The sequence below is a fragment of the Episyrphus balteatus genome, chromosome 2, assembly GCF_945859705.1.
Source record: "Episyrphus balteatus chromosome 2, idEpiBalt1.1, whole genome shotgun sequence".
NCBI lineage: Eukaryota > Metazoa > Arthropoda > Insecta > Diptera > Syrphidae > Episyrphus > Episyrphus balteatus.
In genome coordinates, this window is record NC_079135.1 from 50870916 (window position 1) to 50892072 (window position 21157).

At 34.0% G+C, this 21157-nt stretch overlaps 1 protein-coding gene across 2 annotated transcripts in view; it reads left to right on the plus strand.

The window, feature by feature from the left end:
* LOC129911171 (homeobox protein araucan) overlaps positions 1 to 21157 on the plus strand; it is a 148676-nt gene that overhangs the window by 59033 nt on the left and 68486 nt on the right. The window contains exon 1 of one of the 2 annotated variants that reach the window (XM_055988879.1): positions 1470 to 2914. The exons of the other annotated variant lie outside the window; for it this stretch is intronic. Coding sequence (XP_055844854.1) covers positions 2867 to 2914 — 48 coding nt within the window. The 5' untranslated portion in view covers positions 1470 to 2866. Of the gene's footprint in view, positions 1 to 1469; positions 2915 to 21157 lie in introns of those variants that run through there. 2 annotated transcript variants of the gene reach the window in all.

A 21157-nucleotide genomic window follows, 5' to 3' on the forward strand; every position in this document is an offset into this window, starting at 1 on the left:
ATAGATAGCCGCACTGCCTATACATATGCGGTATGCCTATTCCAGGACTACGACAACAAGCCGGAGCTAAGTTGCACAATTCTACAGGACGAAATGCAAAGGCACACAAAAAGGCAAAAAAAAAAAAACTCTCTTTCCTCTCGATACATGATACCTTTCTAAAAACACACAATTTCTACTACCTACACCAAATAGATCCAATAAGAAGCATATCGTCACCGCCATCAGCTAACACAGCGCGAGCAGTCAAAGTAATCCAACTTCAACCCCATCATCAGCCATCACCCACCCTGTATTCTGTATCCTGTATCAACCCTTCAATACTCGCAAACACACATACACACACACTTACACAAACACACTCTCTCGCGCATAAACAATCGCTCTGTGACTCACAAAAGGACTACACGATGTTCGCCCTGCATTTCAATTTATCCGAGCAAAGGAGCCACAGTATACCCAGACCCACTCGTATATCCTTATGAATGGCCCATGTTCCTGTTTGTTATCCCTTTTGTGGAACACTAACTCTGCCATCGTATACACCATATCACCGTACACCGCACCGTAGGTAGGTAGCTCTATATCCTTTTTCAAAATGCCGCACTCCACCACCATACTTGCTCTTTTAACTCGTTTTCTATCGCCCGCTTGGTGCGGTGACCAGGAAGCAAGCCACCCGGCTGTTGGCGCTCTCAATGACTGTCCTGTAAACCTAAGTCCCCATCAAATCGGGGATATTGCAAGGATTTGTCAATTGTCAGCTGTAAGGACACGCTACTCTGACTGCCTTCTCTCCTCTATAACTTTGCTTCTCTGTTGCGTATCTACACGAGAATAGAAGCTTTCGCATCACAGGCATCATCGCCAAGCAAGCTCCTGCTGATATCAACATCTCGCAAGGACGACTTGCTCCAACGGATCCAAGGATCCAAAGGAATTTCACAGCCGTCAAGTTCGAATCTCTCTAGCAAACATCCTCGAAGAGAAATTAGGTATATTTTCTTCTCTCCCAAAAATTGAGCACCAGCAAAAAAAATGGGGGAGTACAATATCCGAGCCATTTTTAAAACTTCCCCACCACACACACATCGGATTGTCACTCATTTTGAAAGGCGTGGTCTCCGCTCAATACTCTCATAACCCAATGCCACACCCCCCTTGCCGTAAGACAGCCCATCAGTCAGCTGTTGCATGCCATTACCACCAACGCTCCAACCTCATGTCATCTCACCACGCATTCCAAACACAACAAACCATCTCTGACACCGTCCAATCGGCGCATTGCGCATGTGCCCTCTCCAACCAACAGCGACATCTATCGCACAACCCCGCACAGTCAGAAAGAGAATCCGATACATCATCATGGCTAAAAAAAGACACACGAGACGACCAGTTTGGTGCGTGTTCGCTTCATCGTCGACCGGCTACCAAACCGGAATAACAACAACTGTTCGGCTATGGTGGTGGTATACCGTTGCAAGTTGGTGGTGGTGGCACTTAAAACGTCAAAAATTGGGCGTGTTCATTCTGTAAGACTAAAAGATACGAGTATCTCACTCTTGAGCAAATATTCGAACCAATAGCAGCTGGCTTGTGATTGTGTGCGAGGCCACATCCCCGGTAAAACCTGCTCTCGAGTGTAACACTTTTAGGGCTGCATCTACTGACAACGTCTGACGAACCAGTTAGTGCTTGAACGCGACTACGTGCGCATCGTTTGACACGCAGAATCTTAGCCCGTTGGATTTTCGTATCTCCGTATCTTGTTGTGTTTTTGTGCCTCCTCATAATAATATCTACTATACCTACTTGCATATCCCCCCATCAAGGATATACTCGCTCTCTCATATTGCCTATAGACGGGACGGATTTTGTTTTTGTTTTGAGTGTGGGTTGTTGAATTGACCTCATCGTCATCATCATCTTCATCAACATCGCCAGCAACCATCGGTGGCGCAACGATACGAGCAACTGCAAGGACTTTATACAAAAAATAGACCCACGGATTTGATACAGCTTTCGGGAATAAGAAAAGATACATTTTCGAGTTGAGTATCTTTTTTGTGATTTTTTCTTCCCGAATTTTTTGTTGTTTGTTTGGGAAATATTCTCTTCCTTGTTTGTGTTCTTTGCTCTTTTACTCTTTGAAAAACCCTCATAGCAGAAACTTGTAAGAAGAAAAGTATCCTTTAGTGCGTTCATTGGAAATAAAAAGAAGATTTATAAATATCTATGCCCACCGGGTGACGCAAAATCCCGGAACAACGATTCAAAATAAACAAAACCTTCGCAGTGATTCGTGCGAATGGAGTTCCATAAAAAAAGTGTCCTTTTTTGATAAAAATTGAATAAAAATTAAAACAAAATAAATATTTTCTGACATTGACAAGGATATTAACAAAAAAAAAAGTGGAAATGGTGTACTTTTAAAACAAAAGAAAAAAAAAAAACAAGACGGAGACGCGAATGCAACACCTTTATAATTCAAGTGTTGCCCCAGTGTGTTCGAGGAGCAGTGCTGTGTGTGTTTGTGTGCAAATAGAACTGACTCCGTGATAAATTTAAATGCATTACAAGCATTAAACAAATTTTAAATGAAACACAAAGTGTTGTGATGATGAATCCTTTGTCAATCATTGTGATCCAGTTGAAGTGAGACCCTATAATAGCAAACCTGATGACAAAAATAACATCACATTTTGTTTGTTTATAACACACAAGGATATAAACAAAAAAGGAGATTTTTTTTGTATATCTGGCGGAAGGAGCTTATAGTTTAGTGTAGATTTATTATTATCTATAACCCCCCAAGCTAGTGTAAATAGCATTATTATTTTTTATACACACTTATACATAGAGAAATATGGCGGCATATGCGCAGTTCGGATATGGATATCCGTCGGCAAGTCAGGTAAATGTTTAATATTTAATTATTTTTTAATTCGGTTTTATATAAGGGGACAGGTTTAATGTGAAGTTTGTAACTAAAAATGTCAAAAATCAAAATTGAAAATCTACCTACTACTTAAAATGGATTTGAAAAATGCTTAGACCGAAGTTTGTTTACATTTTCATTTGACAGCTAGAAAAAAAACATCAATGTTTGTCGAAGATAATTATTTCAAAAAGAAAATAATGTACCTAGGTACTTAACCAAAAATACAGCGTACACAGCCCTGGTTTTATTATTTAGTCCAAATAGTTTTTTAAATAAATGTAAACAAATTTTCAAAACTTTTTAGATTCACGTCATATGGCTTAACAAACCTAAGAACCTAGATACCCCTACCCAAATATAGTTTAGTTCAGTAGGTAGGTACCTAACTACAAAAGAAGTTAACTTCTCTAAATTGTTGTCTTCATTTCTTTAGGTTTTTGGAATTATTTTAGAGTACAAATTAAACCTAGACCGAAAATTTTAAACAGTAAGTAACGATCATAGTTGTTGAGAGCTCTTAAAACTTCTTATTTGATTTTTGGTAATATTTTCACTATATCTATCCGCTAAATATGAGAAAACGAAATTAGATAAAAAGAGTATTCTCGAGAATTAAAGTATGTAAATCTACCTTTTCTTAAACTTTTTATTCCCGATTTTCCAATAAAAAACAAGCTTTTATTTTTCTCGTCAAAAATTGCACAGAATCAAAACTAGCTACCTATTATTTGTAAAACCTTCTTTTTTTTCCAAAATTAACAAAAACATTACCTATTTCCTTCAGAACGAAAAACCTGTGAATATTTGCTTTGATTAACTTAGCGGCAAATATTATAGTAAAAACAGATAGGTTTAACAGAACAGGGTTGTTGAGGCATTTTTAAAAACTATTCAGTTCAAAATAATTTAAATATGTAGCTATTTCGTTTAGCTACCGAAACTTATAGAACCTCCCTCAAGCCTTCCCACTCCCCCTTTTGTATGATTTTCTATAAAATATTCTAGATCATCCTCCTACTTATGCTGAAAAAACACATGAAAATTGCTTCGCATGTTTTTGATTTTATGCAATTTCGCTTTCAAATGAAGTTTAAGCCTTAAATTATGACTATATTATTTCTAGTTTTGATCGTTTTTTAAGCAGTGACTTAGTCTACTTTCATAATTATAAGGGCACAATCGGTCCAACAAATTTTAACATTAGGTATTATTGTACCTACCCAAAGTTGTATTTTTGTATCTATGTTCTTTTTGTTTCCATTATTCATGTTTCTATTTGTGCAAAGCATTCCGGAATCTTTTCTTTTCGATAACATGAACCTTAATCATTTTTGACACTGTTTCGAGTTTATTAAATTTTTCTTGGGATTTTGTAAGCCTAATGTGATCTTCCATGTCTTCTACTTCCTATACTCGTAAGACTTCAAGACAACAGCTTTGTAATTCTTGTGCTCAACTTTGCGAAGTTCTGAGCTAATAAAATCGGTTAACAAAATCTGTCAACGACTCTCGGACGTTATCGTGACTCGTGAGTGTCATCGTTGCTGTCAACGCGTTTACCACAACTTTTTAGGGCCATCACACGACATGATACAATTGTATAAGATTTAGAACACACACTACCTACAGACTTTCTATCGGTCAATAGTTTAGATGGGTTGGGCTCCTAGTGTGCGCACACGCAGCCGACTAAGTAGTCATGTCGTTAGGAATATTTTCGTTTGAAGGCAGTTGTGTAGCAAAACCAACTTTTTTTTTATCATTTTAACTTTTTGATCGACCAATACTTAATTGTTGTAGTGTGCGCACTTTCATACTGACTATGAGACCAACTAAACTATCGGTCGATAGAAATTTTGCAGTGTGCGTGGGCCTAAAATCAACCTGACTTCTTCAAAATCACATTTTCATATAAAATTTAGTAAAAAGTTTGTTGTCAAGCAAATAATTACATGTTATAATTTTGTTTTTAAGAAATTCTAAATCGCCTTCTAAAATATAGCTTTAATAAATAAAAGTAAAAGGACCAAAACTAATCGAATTTTCAAAATTCGTACTTGCCTCTCTATTTCAAGGAAAGTTGGTTATTTGATTGTTATAGGTAGAATTACTAGGTACATATAAGTGTTTATAGATAAAATCTCCTGGAATCTATAACGAAACAAAGTAAATTTAAAAAATCAACGTCGAAGAAAACTTACAGGAGCAGACAGTAGCCGTACTTTTCTCAGTGAAACTTTGCACAGAAAACAACAATAAATGATTGCCAAGGATAAAAAAAAGTTTTTTATTTGACGGCTTACAGAAAAATTTTTTTTCTGAACTTGTACATTTTTGACCTTTCTACAACAAAAAAATTATTAAAAATAAATAAAATTAATCTTTTGTTGGTTTTTAAAACATAAAGTGTTTAATCAGTAAAATACTGACTCACAATAAAACATGGCTAGTAGTATATCATTCACAGGGAGAGAAGTATTTGTCCTTTAAGTTAATCCCTGTCATGTCGAAAAACCACCGTCTTTTTGAATATTTGACGTATGGCTACATATATTTTTTCCTTAATGTACCTACTGAAAATACATGCATGAAAAAAATAAAAATTATCACATGAATTTATTTTTCATCGCTTAAAACAAACTCAAGCGAATTCTTTGTTCCAAATTTAATGATCAAACACAAAAATTCAAGAACGCGAGTTGTTCTTTTAAGGCGACACGGCATGCCATGCATAACGTCATTTGGAAATTGTTGGATTTTATGAAATATAAGCTATAACGCATTGCAAAAAATTCTAACTCAAAAAGATTAGTAGACTTTCAAAAGCTGCATATTAAAAACCATTGGATCTGTTAAGATAATTCCATAGGCATATTTTTGTATGTTTTTCGCTCTTTTTTATATACCTATTCACTAAATTAAGTATTTTAATACATTAATACTTAGTCTATTAATTTGTTTTTTCTAACATTAAAAGTATTCTAACTATTGTGCTGTCTAAAAATATCTTCAAATAAGATGTGACTTTCTAAACGTGCGCTACATCTTATTTGAAGATATTCTCAGTCGCGACGCAAATCAATTAAAGCCTTAACCCCTTGTCACAGTGGGCGTTTTTATTGCCAAAGTTAAATTGTGTAAAACTTTTTTCGGTATGTTTATTATCGCTCTTCAAACTTTGCAAGCGTCAAATAGTAAAGCTTTATGAATAAGTACTTTTCTCGAAAAGAAAAACACTTGCAGATCTTATTCCACACGAATTGTACTTTTTTTCCGTCGACAGAACTTAAATTGTCGAAAATATCAAATTTTTGAATGGTTATAGCGCAAAAACCGTCAATACGGGTATAACTGAATAAAATATTCTATTATTTATGCACTGAGGAAAAAACATATTAAAATCAACAAAAAAACACTTTGATTTAACTATTTGGCGGTAAAATTTGTATTGGAAACGATGTTTTTAATCATAAGACATCTTTAAGTCAAAGTTGTTTCAACTAAAAAAAAAAATATAACCAAAAATAAAAAAAATGAGAAAAAAGTTACTAGGCGAGTGATTTACCATCAGGTTATCTCATTGTTGAAAATAAGTTTGATAAACTGAAACTAAAACTGAAGTCTGATAGTAATTTAACTTTTTTTTAAAGTTTTTTCAACTTAAATTTAAACATGTTTCATATCGGCAGGTAAAAGTTTTTTCAACATTGACTACATAAAATTCTACATTGCATTTTTTCTCTCAGTGTAGGAATATTAAAAACAAACCTGGAAAAGCAGTAAATGTACAAAATTTTGTATTATTTTGACAGTTCGTTTACCATATTTACCCTATTACCAAGTTTACACTGTTTTCTAAATATCCTACAATATTATATGAAAATTAGCAACTATTAAAAAAAGTCTTATTCATTCCAAACACTTGTATCCAGTTACGAAATTTTAAGATGCTATACTGATGCAGTTAATTTCTTAACGGATGTTTACCCAAAGGAACCAGAGCTGTCAAAAGTGGAAGGAGTTGAAGAAATATTTAGACTCGTTTTGAAAAAAAAAAAAAAAAATAGAACTATTCAAGAACATTAAAAAAACTGAGCATTCAGATCTAAAAATATCTTAAATGACATTATTTTGAAGACTTGCCTATTTCTTTCAGCTTTCAGACTTCCGAAAGTTTATTGGTCCGTAAAATAAATAACATTACCTATCTCTCGTTGCGTTTATTGTAATTCTTAATGACTATTCACCAATTATACTGCTCCATTTGAACTATAATTTTTTTTTTATAAAATAACAACATTGTTCAACATTACTGACAGCATGCATTATACAAAGTAAAAAAAAAAAAAATAATTGAGCTTGAGCTAGATCTTAGTATTTTTTAATTCAATCACTAAAAAACAAAAGCTTCCATTTTCATTATTTGTATAAAAAATTGTCCACAGCCAGCTATATCATCAAAATCTAGAGTTTTTGTTTGTTTGCATTTAAAAAGTAATAATAACGATTTTCCCACATTACACATATTATGTGCAATTAAATATGTATCTAAGTATCTACACATCTCAAATCGACATGCACACAGAACATTATCTGACGAATATGAATGATTTACGATCTTTGTGAAATTTCACCTGAATAATCACACAACCTCGCATCGCACGGGCATCGGAAACTCATCCATTCCCCGTGTGTTGTATGCTACGCCATTGTATAGATACCTTTGAAGGTATGTATATCTCTCTAAACTCAAAAAGCAAGGTAAAAAGATAAACAACTTTGGATACAAACAAAAAAATGAACAAACTCATATAGGTATGAAGGTTCAATGAAAAAAAAAACCAACAACAACAACAACAATAATAACAAAAAACTAAGATGTAGGTAGGTACACGAGGAATGCATGAAATGTCATCGCGAATTCCCATCATGCATCGTGATTCCAATAATTTCCATCAACGCAATTCATCTGCGAACTTGTCAAAAGTTTTGATGGAAGCGATGCCAATCTACGCCGCGCCGCGCCAGCCGATCGTTTTTCCCAATAGTTTCGCTGCTGATGGTTGCGGCAAAGCCATCATTCGCGCTGGTTATATTCTTCTCCATCCCGCTCTCAAGCTCAAGCAGCAAAACCAACTCGCACCCAGTTCTCAATGACAATTATGCGCGAGAATCGGAAATTGTGAGCATATCAGCGCAGTTTTTTTTTTGTGTTGTGACGCAGCACAGTCAAGGGATAACACACACAACGCACCAAGCACTGATCTTCGTCAGATCCCTTTGCCTTTTATGACAGATTCCTGTGTCCCGGTTTTGTAGTTTTTTTGTTCGCGTCGAACTATCGCGCCGCCTTAGACAGAGCCTCAGAACTCTTTCTGATTGCTTACTTGTTTGGGCTGCCAAGAAAACGATTGAGGCCACAAAAAAGCTGACTGTGCATGGAACTGGCCAGTATTTCAGGCCAATTCCAATTCCGCATAGGAAATTTGTTTCACTCGGAACGGTTATGGGAGTGCGATAAGATAAGCCGTATATGGTCGGCTGCAGCGTACGCGACTCGTTTGCTAAGTGCGCTGTTGGCCTGTGAGTGCGCCTTTAATTAATTAATAATTCATTTTAAGTACATGCGCAGCTCTGATGATGATGGTTTTGCGCTTTGAACATGGCAGGGATAACAGGCTATATGATGTGCTTGTATAAGTGCGCATCTTGGCGGTTCCTAGCAAAATCCAGATTGTCTATCCTACATCAGCTTTTGAGAGGTTGAATGAAAACAAACCCAAAGCCCGACGAAACATTGACAGGGACTTTATCTTGATGATGGAAAGAGATATCGCACAATCGCATCGACAGACCTCTGCCAGCCAATCTCCGGCATAGCAGCCGGGTGCAACTCTGACTGCTTGGCCAAGCATCCAGCATGAAATTCCAAATACCCAACGATTCGATCCCCAGATGATGACGATCATCGTCGTCACGTTGATGATTGCTCATGGAGCGCCGCGCCGCCGCCGCTGCTGCACTGCTCCTGGTTGACCGCGAGGCGAGAGTATTCCGGGCTGATCCAATCTCTTTGGTCTTTGCCCATCATCTTTCTTTCTCCCTTCAATTTTGTTGCTGGCAGTGTTTTTTTTCTGTTTTTGTAAATATTCTCGCAGAAAAGTTTCGCGTTTTGCCAAAGAGGCAATCCAACGAGCTCCTCAGTTTGGACTTGAGCTGTCAGTTTACGGTTATGAATTTTATGATTTATGTCCGGCCAAATGGATTTTATTATTCCGTGGTTGGAGTTTTCGTGTCGATTCCCCCATCGCTTGTCCGCACTTTTTGTTGCCCAAAGCTCCCTCCAACTCCAATCATTCCAGACAGAGGAAAGTATGGATGGATTTTTTGACATTCGGGTGACTCTTTTTGTCACTTTTGGACTCTTCCTTCATTATTCCCTATGAAGACTCTTGATGAGTAATTTATGTTAAAAATTCATAAATCAATAAGGAATCTGATGCGCAACAACCAGAAACGGATGGGTTTTTGTTGCGTGTGAAATTTTGGTTGAAAAATCCGAACCGAATGTAGTAGTACGACCAATGAAGACTTAGCGACGACAACGATGCGAAGCGTTGAATATAAACCGTAGACGGTTAGTGAGTTTTGAGCGCCTGTGCACAGCAGCTATCTGACACTTTTTAATATTTATAGATACAAAATGTATCGAAATGAATTTATTATCCGCTAATGAGGTTTTTATTGTTATTTTTTTGGTCAATGATTGGCGGGTTGGGAGATGAGAGAAGGCAGAGGTTTTGAGCATAATTTTTGTTCGTTAAAAATATGTAAGTTTTGTTTTGTTTTTTGGATGTTCTTGTGTACCTATACTTTTATTTGTCTCTGACTTAACGTGTTTTTTTTTTTTGGTTTTATCTTAAAGATACTCATTCCGAAAAGACTACAACAAAGATGCTGTATAGATACGTAAAGGTGCCTATAGATACATTTATAGGAGTTGTTTTGCCAGTTATATCAAAAGCGAAAGTGTATCTAATCGAATGGCATGCATAGATACGCGAGTTCATATTTTGTTTACCTATAAGATACCTGCACTACACCCCCATGGGAAAATATGTATTTTATAGTTTTTGGCGCTTCAAGTCTGGATTCCTTTCCAAACTAGTGAAGTTGTATTGATCACGATTCAAAGTTTGGGCTTGGTTTGTATGGTTACTTACCTTCACATATAGATTTTTGTTTGATAATTTTGTAGATTTTAAAAAGAGGAATATTTGTGATGTTTGTACAATACACAAAAAGGTTACATTTTTAATGAAAATAATTTTTTTTTTTGATGACATAGATTATTGATATATTATTTTAGGTACTTGATTTTAATTAAAGTAGGTAAAAATAAAAGCATTTTTATCGAACATCCAGGGCTGTACTTATGGTTCCGTAACATTTAAGGTGCATTATTAAAAATGGTCTAATTGCTGTGAGTTAACTTTAAAATTGCATAGTTTTTCATTAGACTTTCTAAATGTCATTTTTGGGAGAGCTAAATGCCAAAGCCACATGGCACGGTACCTACTAACACTGTGCAACAAAATTTTCTAGTTCTGTTTATGAACGATTAATTTGCTTTCTTTTGCTTATTTATCTCATTTTTTTAATAACGGTCGTGGTTCTCAAGATCTTCTCCGATCTTCGGTAAGACTTCGTGATTTTTAAACTTTGTGTAAATTTTGTTCGATTGTTCGAGAAGAAAATAAATAAATAAAATAAAAAAAAAAAATCCAACTCGAGAAAGCAATCAAACACTACCGTGATTAAAATTAGCCTGGCCTTTAAGTCGCGATTTTCAATGTCCAATCAGAAGGTACATAAAATTACAGCAAAATATTTTGGCATGTTTTATACAAGCAACACATGAATTCAAAGAAACCGAAATCAATTTTCGGTTTTGTTAAGAATGCCCAAACAAAGATTTTTAAAATTTTTTAGCCTATCAGCATTCATTCCTATACCTATTTGAATAATTTTTGCACACTATTTTGTGGCAAACTATTTTTCGACAAACTAAAAAGAAACTATTTTTACAAACATTTTGATAAAAGAATAAAATAAAATATAAAAATATTCGTTACATTGTAATTTATATTTATCAATTTTTTTTTAATTGAGAAGTTTACGATCAAGTTGGTGCGACCTAATCGTGCTTATTTTCTTCATTAACCTGTAACTTTTCAAGCTCTCAAATATTCTTATACTAAGCTCGTGGTGTCTCAAAAGCAGTGATTATTTATTATTATTAGAACATTCGAAATCCAGAAAAAACCTCAAGATATATTGTGATACACTCTAGCGTATACGTACTTTTTTCATATTTTTTGCTAGTTTTTGCATAAAGAGCAAATACGGCCCAAACGAGCATTTAATTTAAATACGGTCTGGTGTTTATTCTGAATTTAAAAATTCTGTAAGCCAAAAATTCTGTTTAATGAGTCAGAAATTCAGCATACAAATAAGTCTGTTGTCCATTATTCTTCTGTTCTATTAGTCTAAATTCTATAATTCTTTAACCCTAAAATTCTGTAATTAAAAGTTCAGAAAATCCATAAATCAGATTTTTAAAAATTCAGCATGGAAATGCGTTAGAATTAGAAATGCAAAAACATTTTACTCTTAACAAATTTTAAACACCCACAATTTTTAAAACACAGATTTTGAATTACAGAAATATGGAATGTAAAATCATAGAAACCGAGTTTTTGGCAATTATATTATGACCCAGACACAGTTGTTAACATTAAAAGTTTATGAAATCGGATTTAAATGAAGACAATGCTTTATTTTAGTACAGTTATCATAATAACAGGGTGCAGCAAAAACAGAGAGAAAGATATGCTAATTCAAAAAAATGGGTTTTATTTTGTTTTTAGTTTAATAATACAAAAATGTTATTTTTTTCTATATACTAGAGTTTTCAAAATGCTGACAGCAGATAACGTGGAAATTTTCCAGGGCCCATAAACTTTGCAAAAGTGAATTCGACCCCAAAAAGTGGATGGAATCGAATAGAATTTTTCACACTACATAGAGCAAAATTTTAAGGGGTATCTCTTTAATAAATCAAAAGGTAGTAGACTTATACTGACTGATTTTTTTTTGTTGTGGTATCTCCATTTAAACCACTAACTAATCGGAATGGAAAAATTATATATATTTTTAAGTTTAAAAAGTAACTATAACCTCTCAATCAAGTTCGGGTTAGATAGCTAAAATTTAAACAACATACTAGTTAATCCGTCCCTGGTCAACAAGAATAATTACCAAGCCCAGTTTTTTTTAAAGAACACTTTTAATTTAATAAGTAACACTTTTATCATCATTATTGCCCATTTAAGTGCAACTCACTCCAGCTTAATGTCTACTTTTAATTTATTTAAGAGCACACATTTTAATAATTCGTTTTATATATTTAAAAGCTGTTTATTGAATTATTAAAAATCTTTGAATGTGAATAATGTGGCATAATACAACTTTTCACTCTCTACTTTTGTTACAAAATAAATAAAAATTATCATAACAAAAAACCTTTGAAGATTTTGATCAACGATAAAATAAGAAAAAACAAATTAAATTGATATAAAAAATTTATTTTTAGAATTTAATTTAAATCTTTTGCGTTTTAAGATCACTTTTTGTTTGACCTGTTTTTTTTTTTTTTTATTCTTTATCTTTCATTTATATTCAAACTGATATCTTTGTCTGTATAACAATTCTTGTAGTGTTTATCTATAAATTGAACTTCAAAATCATCTGTTTAATATTCAAAGTTAACTAAAGTTTTTGATAAGTAAACTCGGGATTGAATTTAATCTTGTAATACAGAACTGCACCTAAGTGCATTCACTTAATAAGTTAATTCAAAGCTTATGTTTCCATTCTTGGGTGCGATTACGATAACCAACACAAGCTGCTTTATTCCGGGTTCGAAATTTTACTCGAATACAACACAATTCAAATATTAAATGCATGCTAGTGGTATTATTGGTTGTGATCTATAAGCAGTGAATTTTGTTATAGGTTACGATACTGAAACATATTTATGTTCCATTCGGAAAATAAAACAGATTTTTCTATTTGCACATGTTTTGCTGCATTTCAAACTACAAATAATGAAACATCCTTACACATGTAATATATGATTTTAAGGTAGTTTTTAATGCCGGTTCTTATAAAACTAAAATCAAATAATTCTATACTGATGTTAGAAGTTATTCACCTTTTTACAAATCGCACAAGTATTACAAGACTGTTGTAACTCAAATTTTTTTTTGCTGAATAGTTTATTGCATTATTTTTATAAAGGAACTTAATAAAAAAAAATTATTTTTTTATAATTTGGAACAGTTTGTAAATAAACAGTTTTTCGCTGATTCAGCGAGAAATTTTTTTAGTTACTAGGTACAATCTTGTAATACTAGTGCAAAATGGTTTTCATATTAAGAAGAACAGTATAATTCAGCATTTTTTCTTGAGAGTCGATATTAAAAATTTAAGCTGTTACTCCATATAAACCAAAAGTCGATAGATAACACGATCCTTGCTTATAGAAATTGAAAAGTTTCTGATATTTTCTTCTACGTTAACTATCATAATCTAAGATGAATTTAAAGACTTAAGTTTTGTTCTATTAAACGGATATTAATAATATTTTCAAAATTCCTTGATTGTATGAATTTCGAAGTTATAATATGAAAAATCTCACACCATTTATTTGATTCAACAAAAAAGTAACGGTTTTTGCTTCATTAAAATTTATTTATGTGAACAACTTTGGGAAAACAAGTCTTTCGCTCCTGTTTACCTTAAAATTCTATTTAAATTTCTTATAACTGCTTCAAAACCAAAAGTTACGATTCCTTGTATTTCCATTTAAGAACCATTCAAGACTATACAACTGACAACCCTTCGCGTAATGTCCATCATGAACATTATTCTCCAACCTTTAACTTCTCCCTTAATCACCATCATACTTACATCAGATCCCTTAACAAAAACAATAACAAAAAAATAACAACCAGCACAAAGCAACAGAATATTACCCTTTTATACATCCAAAAAGTGGCAATTCATTTGACGATTATGAGGCTCCTTTACGCCCAGCAATTCCGCATGATAGCCAATTCAGTAAAAAAAATCAGCTCAAAACGCCAATGAAAAAGTACTTCTTAACACCTCGTATCTAATCATCCCTAAATACTATGAATTAACTTGCTGGCCAACCTGCCTACGATGATGGCCACTTCTGATTCGGCGGTGATGGTATAGCGTCGTCGGTCGTTGTCGGCTGTGATGGTGATGCCATGGAACATCCTCTAGATATATAATATCGGCTACTGAGCTGGTTGGCATATAATGGCAGGTGCCACTTAGAGCTCTTTAGTGGGAGTATGGGTTGAGATTCTCACTTGGGATACCTCCACTCTACTATACCAGAGTTTGTAAAGCACCCAGCCAGCGGAAGAACGTTTTAGCTTTTTGTGCGCCATAATAATACTTGAAAATGCCCGTTATTATCAGCACGCAATCCAGTTTTTTAATGATTCCATTCATTCTGGGTATAATATTCCTTTTTTCGTTCGTCTTTCCTCCTCGTCTTTTGTGTCCTGCTTTTACAACAACAACAACTGTTGCCAACACCACCACCACCATCATCATCATCTCTTCAACTCGAGCGGGACTTCTTGTAGTCATGTTCCTAACATTACATCCTGTGATATCGCAGCGCATAAACATTTACAACTCCAATTTGGCAGATAACAACTAACATAAGCGAGTTCAGTTTCAGGGAGGAAGGCGCAATAAAGGCCAATATTCGCCTTCGCCTTTAACTTAGCTTTTGCCGTCGGTCTCGCCACCATCAAAAGACAATGTGGACAACTAACTATATATACAGGACAAAAGTGGGAAATAATCTCTTCAGAGAACCCGGTAGCCAGACAACACAGATGACACAAGAGTTTGCGGGCAAATATTTATTTGTCGTCGTCACATTATTATTCCGATGACTGGAATTTTATGGCTTCAGATACATTCGCCGCAATCCGAGAGTGGATTTTATCGCCTTTGCAATTCATTAGGATTCAGCAGGAGCATTAAATAGCTGGTCCTTGGGGCGACCCGATACCGGACACAGGGGTAAATTTTTATAAAAAAAAAACAACAACAAAAAATACACAGACTTTACGGACTCTCCCGAGAAATCATAATTATGATAATTTCTGGGTAGATTTTTGTATTTTTATCTTTCACCGGAAAGATACTACGCTCCTGCATAATGATTCGTTGCACCCAGAGAGTAGCAGCTTTAAAGGGTAGCAAGTTGGTGGTGGTGATGATATTTCGAGACTTTTTCATCGCCACTGTCGCGTCGCGTCGGTAAATCGTTCGCGTTTCGCGATTTTCACTCGTGATTATGATTTTTTGGAAAAACTTCCAGCAACCGGTAATTAGCATAATTTTTGGCATCATCGATCGATTCTAAGCTAATGTTATGCTATGGGACGTGATGGCACTTGGCTGCGTTTATAATTAGGCACAGAGGTATTTAAATTCGTTTGCTAATTTCTGGCGCATCGAATATTATACCTGACTATAAGGCTTGAGGGTATATAGCAAAATATCGAGAAACAACAACGACGACGACAAGCATAGAGACGGAACCAAACCAAACCGAACCATTAGCCAGTATCGCGACTAGACTTCTTTCGCTTCGGCTTCTGGGGCTGGCACAGAGTCCTCCATTGTTGATGGTATAGTAGTTGGATGGTGTTTCCCTTTTTTTTATAATTTTTTTGGTTCGTTTCGTTAAGTTTTATACTACCTACAAAAATATTATACACACCTATAGGAATATGAAATAATTACCCGGATGGTAGAGTGTGGTGCTGTTTTTTTGTTTTACGATATAGTGGGCTTGTTCCAGGCGTATTATGATAATAACCGAAGTAGCAAAATGATTGTAATTAATTTAATGGCCAAAGATTATCGTTCGTAATTACACTTGGGCCACTACGATGGCCCTTCTGTGTGTTATGTTCCAGAAAAATATAATAATTTTTTTAAGTTGTTTTTCTGTTTTTGATACTTCTTAATGTATCGAAATGTAAAATTGGACAAAGTTTATGTTGAACATTTTTAGCTATTTTGCCTCGAGGGAAACAATAGATGGTTTGGGTATAGGCTAATTTAAGTTTCTTGTGCTGACCAATGAGTTCTGAAATAATATCCTTTCAAGAAATATACTAAAGAAAAAATTAACAGCGCGTTGCCTTGACTAAAAATTAGTTTTTGACATTTTCAAGAGCTTATAACAGCAGACTGGTGCTGACTCTCTCCAGTTAATAGTGGCCCTTGTCGAACATATTTATTTTTCATAGCTAAGATCACATTTTATTCCTTTTACATTATCTCTCAACCCTTTTTCCAATTTTCTTCCAACATCTACTTGTAACTTGTATCATCAAAGAACGTAACTGTACTAGACAGAGAAACAACAGCAATTTGTGTTAGAAAACTACCATCTTTTGAAATAGTTAGTTAATTTCTTCAAGGATAATAATTTGGAGACAGAGCTTTAAAAAAAACTATTGCAGTTGAAATTCTTTCTGAATAATTCTGGTGTAGTTTCCTTTTCACAGCGGTATTGGAGCATTTTTGACATTTGAGCTGGATGGCGGTCATAAATAAGGCCCACAAAATTAAAAAAAAAATTATATAGGTATAACGTAAACTTCCAAGTTTAGGAATAGCACTGAATGACCCGTTTATTTTAACAATTTTAAATAACAACGTAAATTATAGATGTTTTTGATTATAAAATTAACATCTAGCTGACTTCACCTACCTCAACCTGTAGATATGCATTTTTTTTTTATTTTCGAATTGAGTAAATCATACAAGCCTAAAAAAGATTAATTCTTTTAAACAAAATATCAAAATTCCAAAGTTCCAATGTGAAAGAATTTTTCAAAAAATTCTTGCACTAAATTTGCTTTAACCTCTGCACAAAGTACTAAATCAATACCCCTTCTACAGATACTCAATGATTTGCTAGATTCCAAAAACTAAATCTACCTAATTGACCACCATTGCCAACTACTTTCAATTACAAAAAAAAAGAACAAAATTTAAAGCTTAACTGGAGGTTGCAAGCAGCCCTTTTTCTATTTTTCATTAGGTACTCACTTCTGCACAGCTAATTAAATTTGAACTTTTGACTTGTAGTGCATTGCAAATAGTTGCAATAAAATTCAGTAGCGGACTATCAATTTGTAAAAATTTAAATGCGCCTTCTATGTATTTTCAAGTTTTATAGAAAATCATATTTATCATAACTTTGTCAAATTAGGTATCATTGGAAATTTCTTAATCGTCCTCTCGGAATTCCCGAAATATAAATTTGGGATAGAATAAATGGTTTTCATTTGGAAACATTACGGTTTTACGCATCCATTTTTTCTTCAAATATTCCGAAAACATAGTTAATTACACGGTATAAAATAAAAACAAATAAAAACAAAAAAAAATATTTTGAAAAAAGAAAAATCTGATAAAATAATTTTTCAATTTTTCCAAAAACTAGAAGACATAGAAACATATAGTTTTCACTGTTCGATAAGGAATTAATTGAGGCAGTTTTCTGTCTAAGTAATTTATTTACTAAAATTCACAGTCTGGACAAAAATAGTATAAAATGAGTTTTAAAAATTTTTTTTCCCATTAGTTTTAACTTTGAAATCGATTATTTCAAAAACTGTTGGTAATATTATATTGATTTAAAAATTAGAATCAAATGCACAATTTTGCCTTTTGGAAATATTATCATTTATTACTGTAAGTGTTGCCGTTGTTTTTTAATAATTTTTTTTATTTTGATAATTTTTTTTTAGAAAAATGCCCCTCCCACCTAAACGGGGGGAGATAGACCCCCCTCCCAAAAAAAAAAAATGTTTGTGTTGAGCTCCTCTACAAAAACCTTTCATCAAATCCTGGCACCCAAGTCATCCTACTACGTGCCGAAACAACATTGTTGTTCTATACCTAAAAGTTCGAATTTCTGTATCTGGGTTGAAATCGAAAAGCCAATTTTGAAGTGATTTTCATAAAAAATACCTCGATCAATTGGGAAATAGATATAGTTTTAGAATATATTTTTAAATAGCATGTTGTTTTGAAAACATATACTTTAAATTGATGCCGAAGTTGGGCAAATGACCAAAAAAATTGAATTTTTGAACAACCGAGTTACATGTTTTACACATTGTTAAAAAGGTATATTTATCTTCTATCAGAAACTGTAAAAAAATCAAAAATGGGTAAAAAATTGTCGAAGCTAGAATTTTTTCAATGGGATAAGGTCTAAAAAACCGTTTTTTGCCCGTAACTCCAGATTTTGGGGGTGTAAGGGGATTTTCAAATACCGTTTCGTATTCAGTGCGACTAGCTCTACAACACCTGATAGGTCTCCGCCCGCGTATATTTTAAAACCTCATTTTTGTAACACCGTGTTATTTTTTACTAAATTGCAAAAGAATTTTCATTCTATAAAATCGGACTAAACTAAAAGGCACGAATAAAATTCCCACAAACACCAGCACATTTATATTAAATTTTAACTGACCAAGAGGTGCTCAGAAAATAATCCACAAAGATCAGGAACTGTTTTCAATATTTGTTAAACCAATATTTGACAAAAAAAAAAAAAGTGATTAAAAAATATTACGCATACGCCACAGTGAGCGCTTAAGTTTAAAAATGGCAAAATAATAAGAAATTTAATAAAGTATCACATGAAATGGGATTTGTTGTTAAAATTCTAAACAAAGACTATGTTGACATAGCAAAATTTTAAACCAATAACTTAAATTTCAAGTTTTATAACTATAGTCTAAGAGTCCAAAGCAAATTTTGGGAGTAAAGGTATAACCAAAATGTGAGTATGCAGTTTTGTAGCCTAATGCGTTCGTATAATGAATTTAAAAGTTTCGTAGCTTTAAGTCACTGCTCATAGGTTAAAAACGTAAGTTTTCCAATTAATATGAGAAGGCTACACAATTTCTTATTCTAAAAATAGGTAACACACTGAGAGAAAATAAAGCAGGTGTATTTGGTATATTTAACTTAATTTCTGGTATATTTAAATAATTTCTGGTATATTTAACTATATAGGATGATTAAATACGCCAGAAATAAAATTATCAAAGGGTTTCTTAAAGAAGTCATCAAAGATTTTAGCCAAAAGTGAGTTTCATCGCTGAAGATGATAACATCTAAATAAAGCTTTATATAACTTTTTGTTTTCGTTTTGGCAGATTCCTTAAATTTGTTTCTTAGTCCCAGTCCGACCCTGATGTGGTATGGGGGAGATTTTTTACTTCTTCTCCTTTTCACGAAGCCCTGTAAAAATCAATAACTTGTGTGCGTTTTAAAATTACAAAAAAGAAAAAAACAGCAATTCCTATATCTACTATGTAGCTTAGTTTGACTTGATCTATAAAAAAACATAGATACAAAAAAAAGACATACAAAACACAAACCTCGCTCCCTCAATCGTTTGAACTAAGATGATTAACTCATGGGTACCTATAGGTCTAGGTACTTGGTAGTTTAAGTCCGCTTTTCAACCTTCAGTATTGTGTTTTTTTTTTTTTACTATTTTACTTAATTTAATTAAAATTTATATAAAGAAGACTTAGGTACGTAACTGAGTGCGTATGCAATAAATCATAAACAAAATTTAAGACCTTTAAGACTATTCGACTTTTTCAATAAAAATATTTCAACAAAATTGGTATCTACGATGCTAATTCCAAATCTTAATAGGTACAGAGATATCTACCTTGAAGCGATACAAAAAGAAAAAGAAAAAAAAAAAAAATATCAAATCCTTCGTCATCGTTGCAATAAATCCGTAGCGACACTTATATCGCAACAAACAAAATTGACTCATTTTCGAGTGAACCCACCTGCATGTCGTATTTGAATATGTGTACATATTGGCATTTTACGGACACCATACGCCATATCGCCATACGGTGTGGTGGTTCATGACAGTGGTTACGTCCGTTACGACGACTGTTCCGTTGCTAGCGAATAGTCGTCGTCATCGTCGTCGTTCAACTCCAATATCGAAGTATCTTTTCCGCCATTAATCACTCACCGGCAATGGCCTCCATTGAAAACCAATCGGACATTCTACAAAATGGTTAGGTAAACTGTCAAAATCTATAAATACCATGTTTTGTCCGTCCGTCGGAAAGTAAGTACTGGCATAGTGGCGTTGGTGGCACTATAGCACAGTGCGGTGCGGTACGGTGGGTTATTTGTTGGTGCAAAACCCCACCGTCGAACGTTGTTCGTTGCTTTGTGTGGCAGATAACAAACGAAAAAAAAAATCACTCTAGTCCACTCACTCACTCATGCTATTTCGTCTATTATATTATCTCTATCTGCTTTGGCATGGTGTCTCTCTATTGCACACGGGGCACACTACAATGGATAAACGGAGAAAATTGACAACAATAATGTCAAATAAAAACAGTAATTATTGTCAACTCAAAATGTAATCCATATTTGTGTCGATGTTGATTTCGTTTCGTATTCGTATTCGTTTGTGTTTCGTTTGTTAAGTTGAGTTGTGTAGTGTTGTGCACTTATTATTGTTCCGGGGTAAATAACGAGAGGGTTTTATTGTCAAACTGCCGTAACGTAACGGTTGTGGGGGTTGGTAATGGGATGTAGATACATTTTGTATGTTCGCATTATGGTGGTTTGGTTTGAGCAATGCGAACGACGTTGGAGTATAGAGACACTTCTATAACACAATTGTGCATTTTGTTTGTATTGTTTGGTGTTAATGTCATTATAACCATTGTAGTTGCGCATTGAATTGCGGATTCCATTTGGATTTTTGAAGCGCGCTGACTGTCGTCGGAATGATCTGTTCTCTCTCAGTCTCATGCTCATCAGCAGCTATCACCATCCAGTGAGCCTTTTAAGTGCTTTTATGTACTGTTTTCTGCTTTCGCAGTGTGGCAAAATAGTAAATCCACCGTTTTACCCCGATGATAGTGTCGTCGTGTACTTACACACACATATAAGCAAGAATGGAGATAATATCTATGTTTATGGTAGCATTTTCAGTTGATTTTTGGGGCT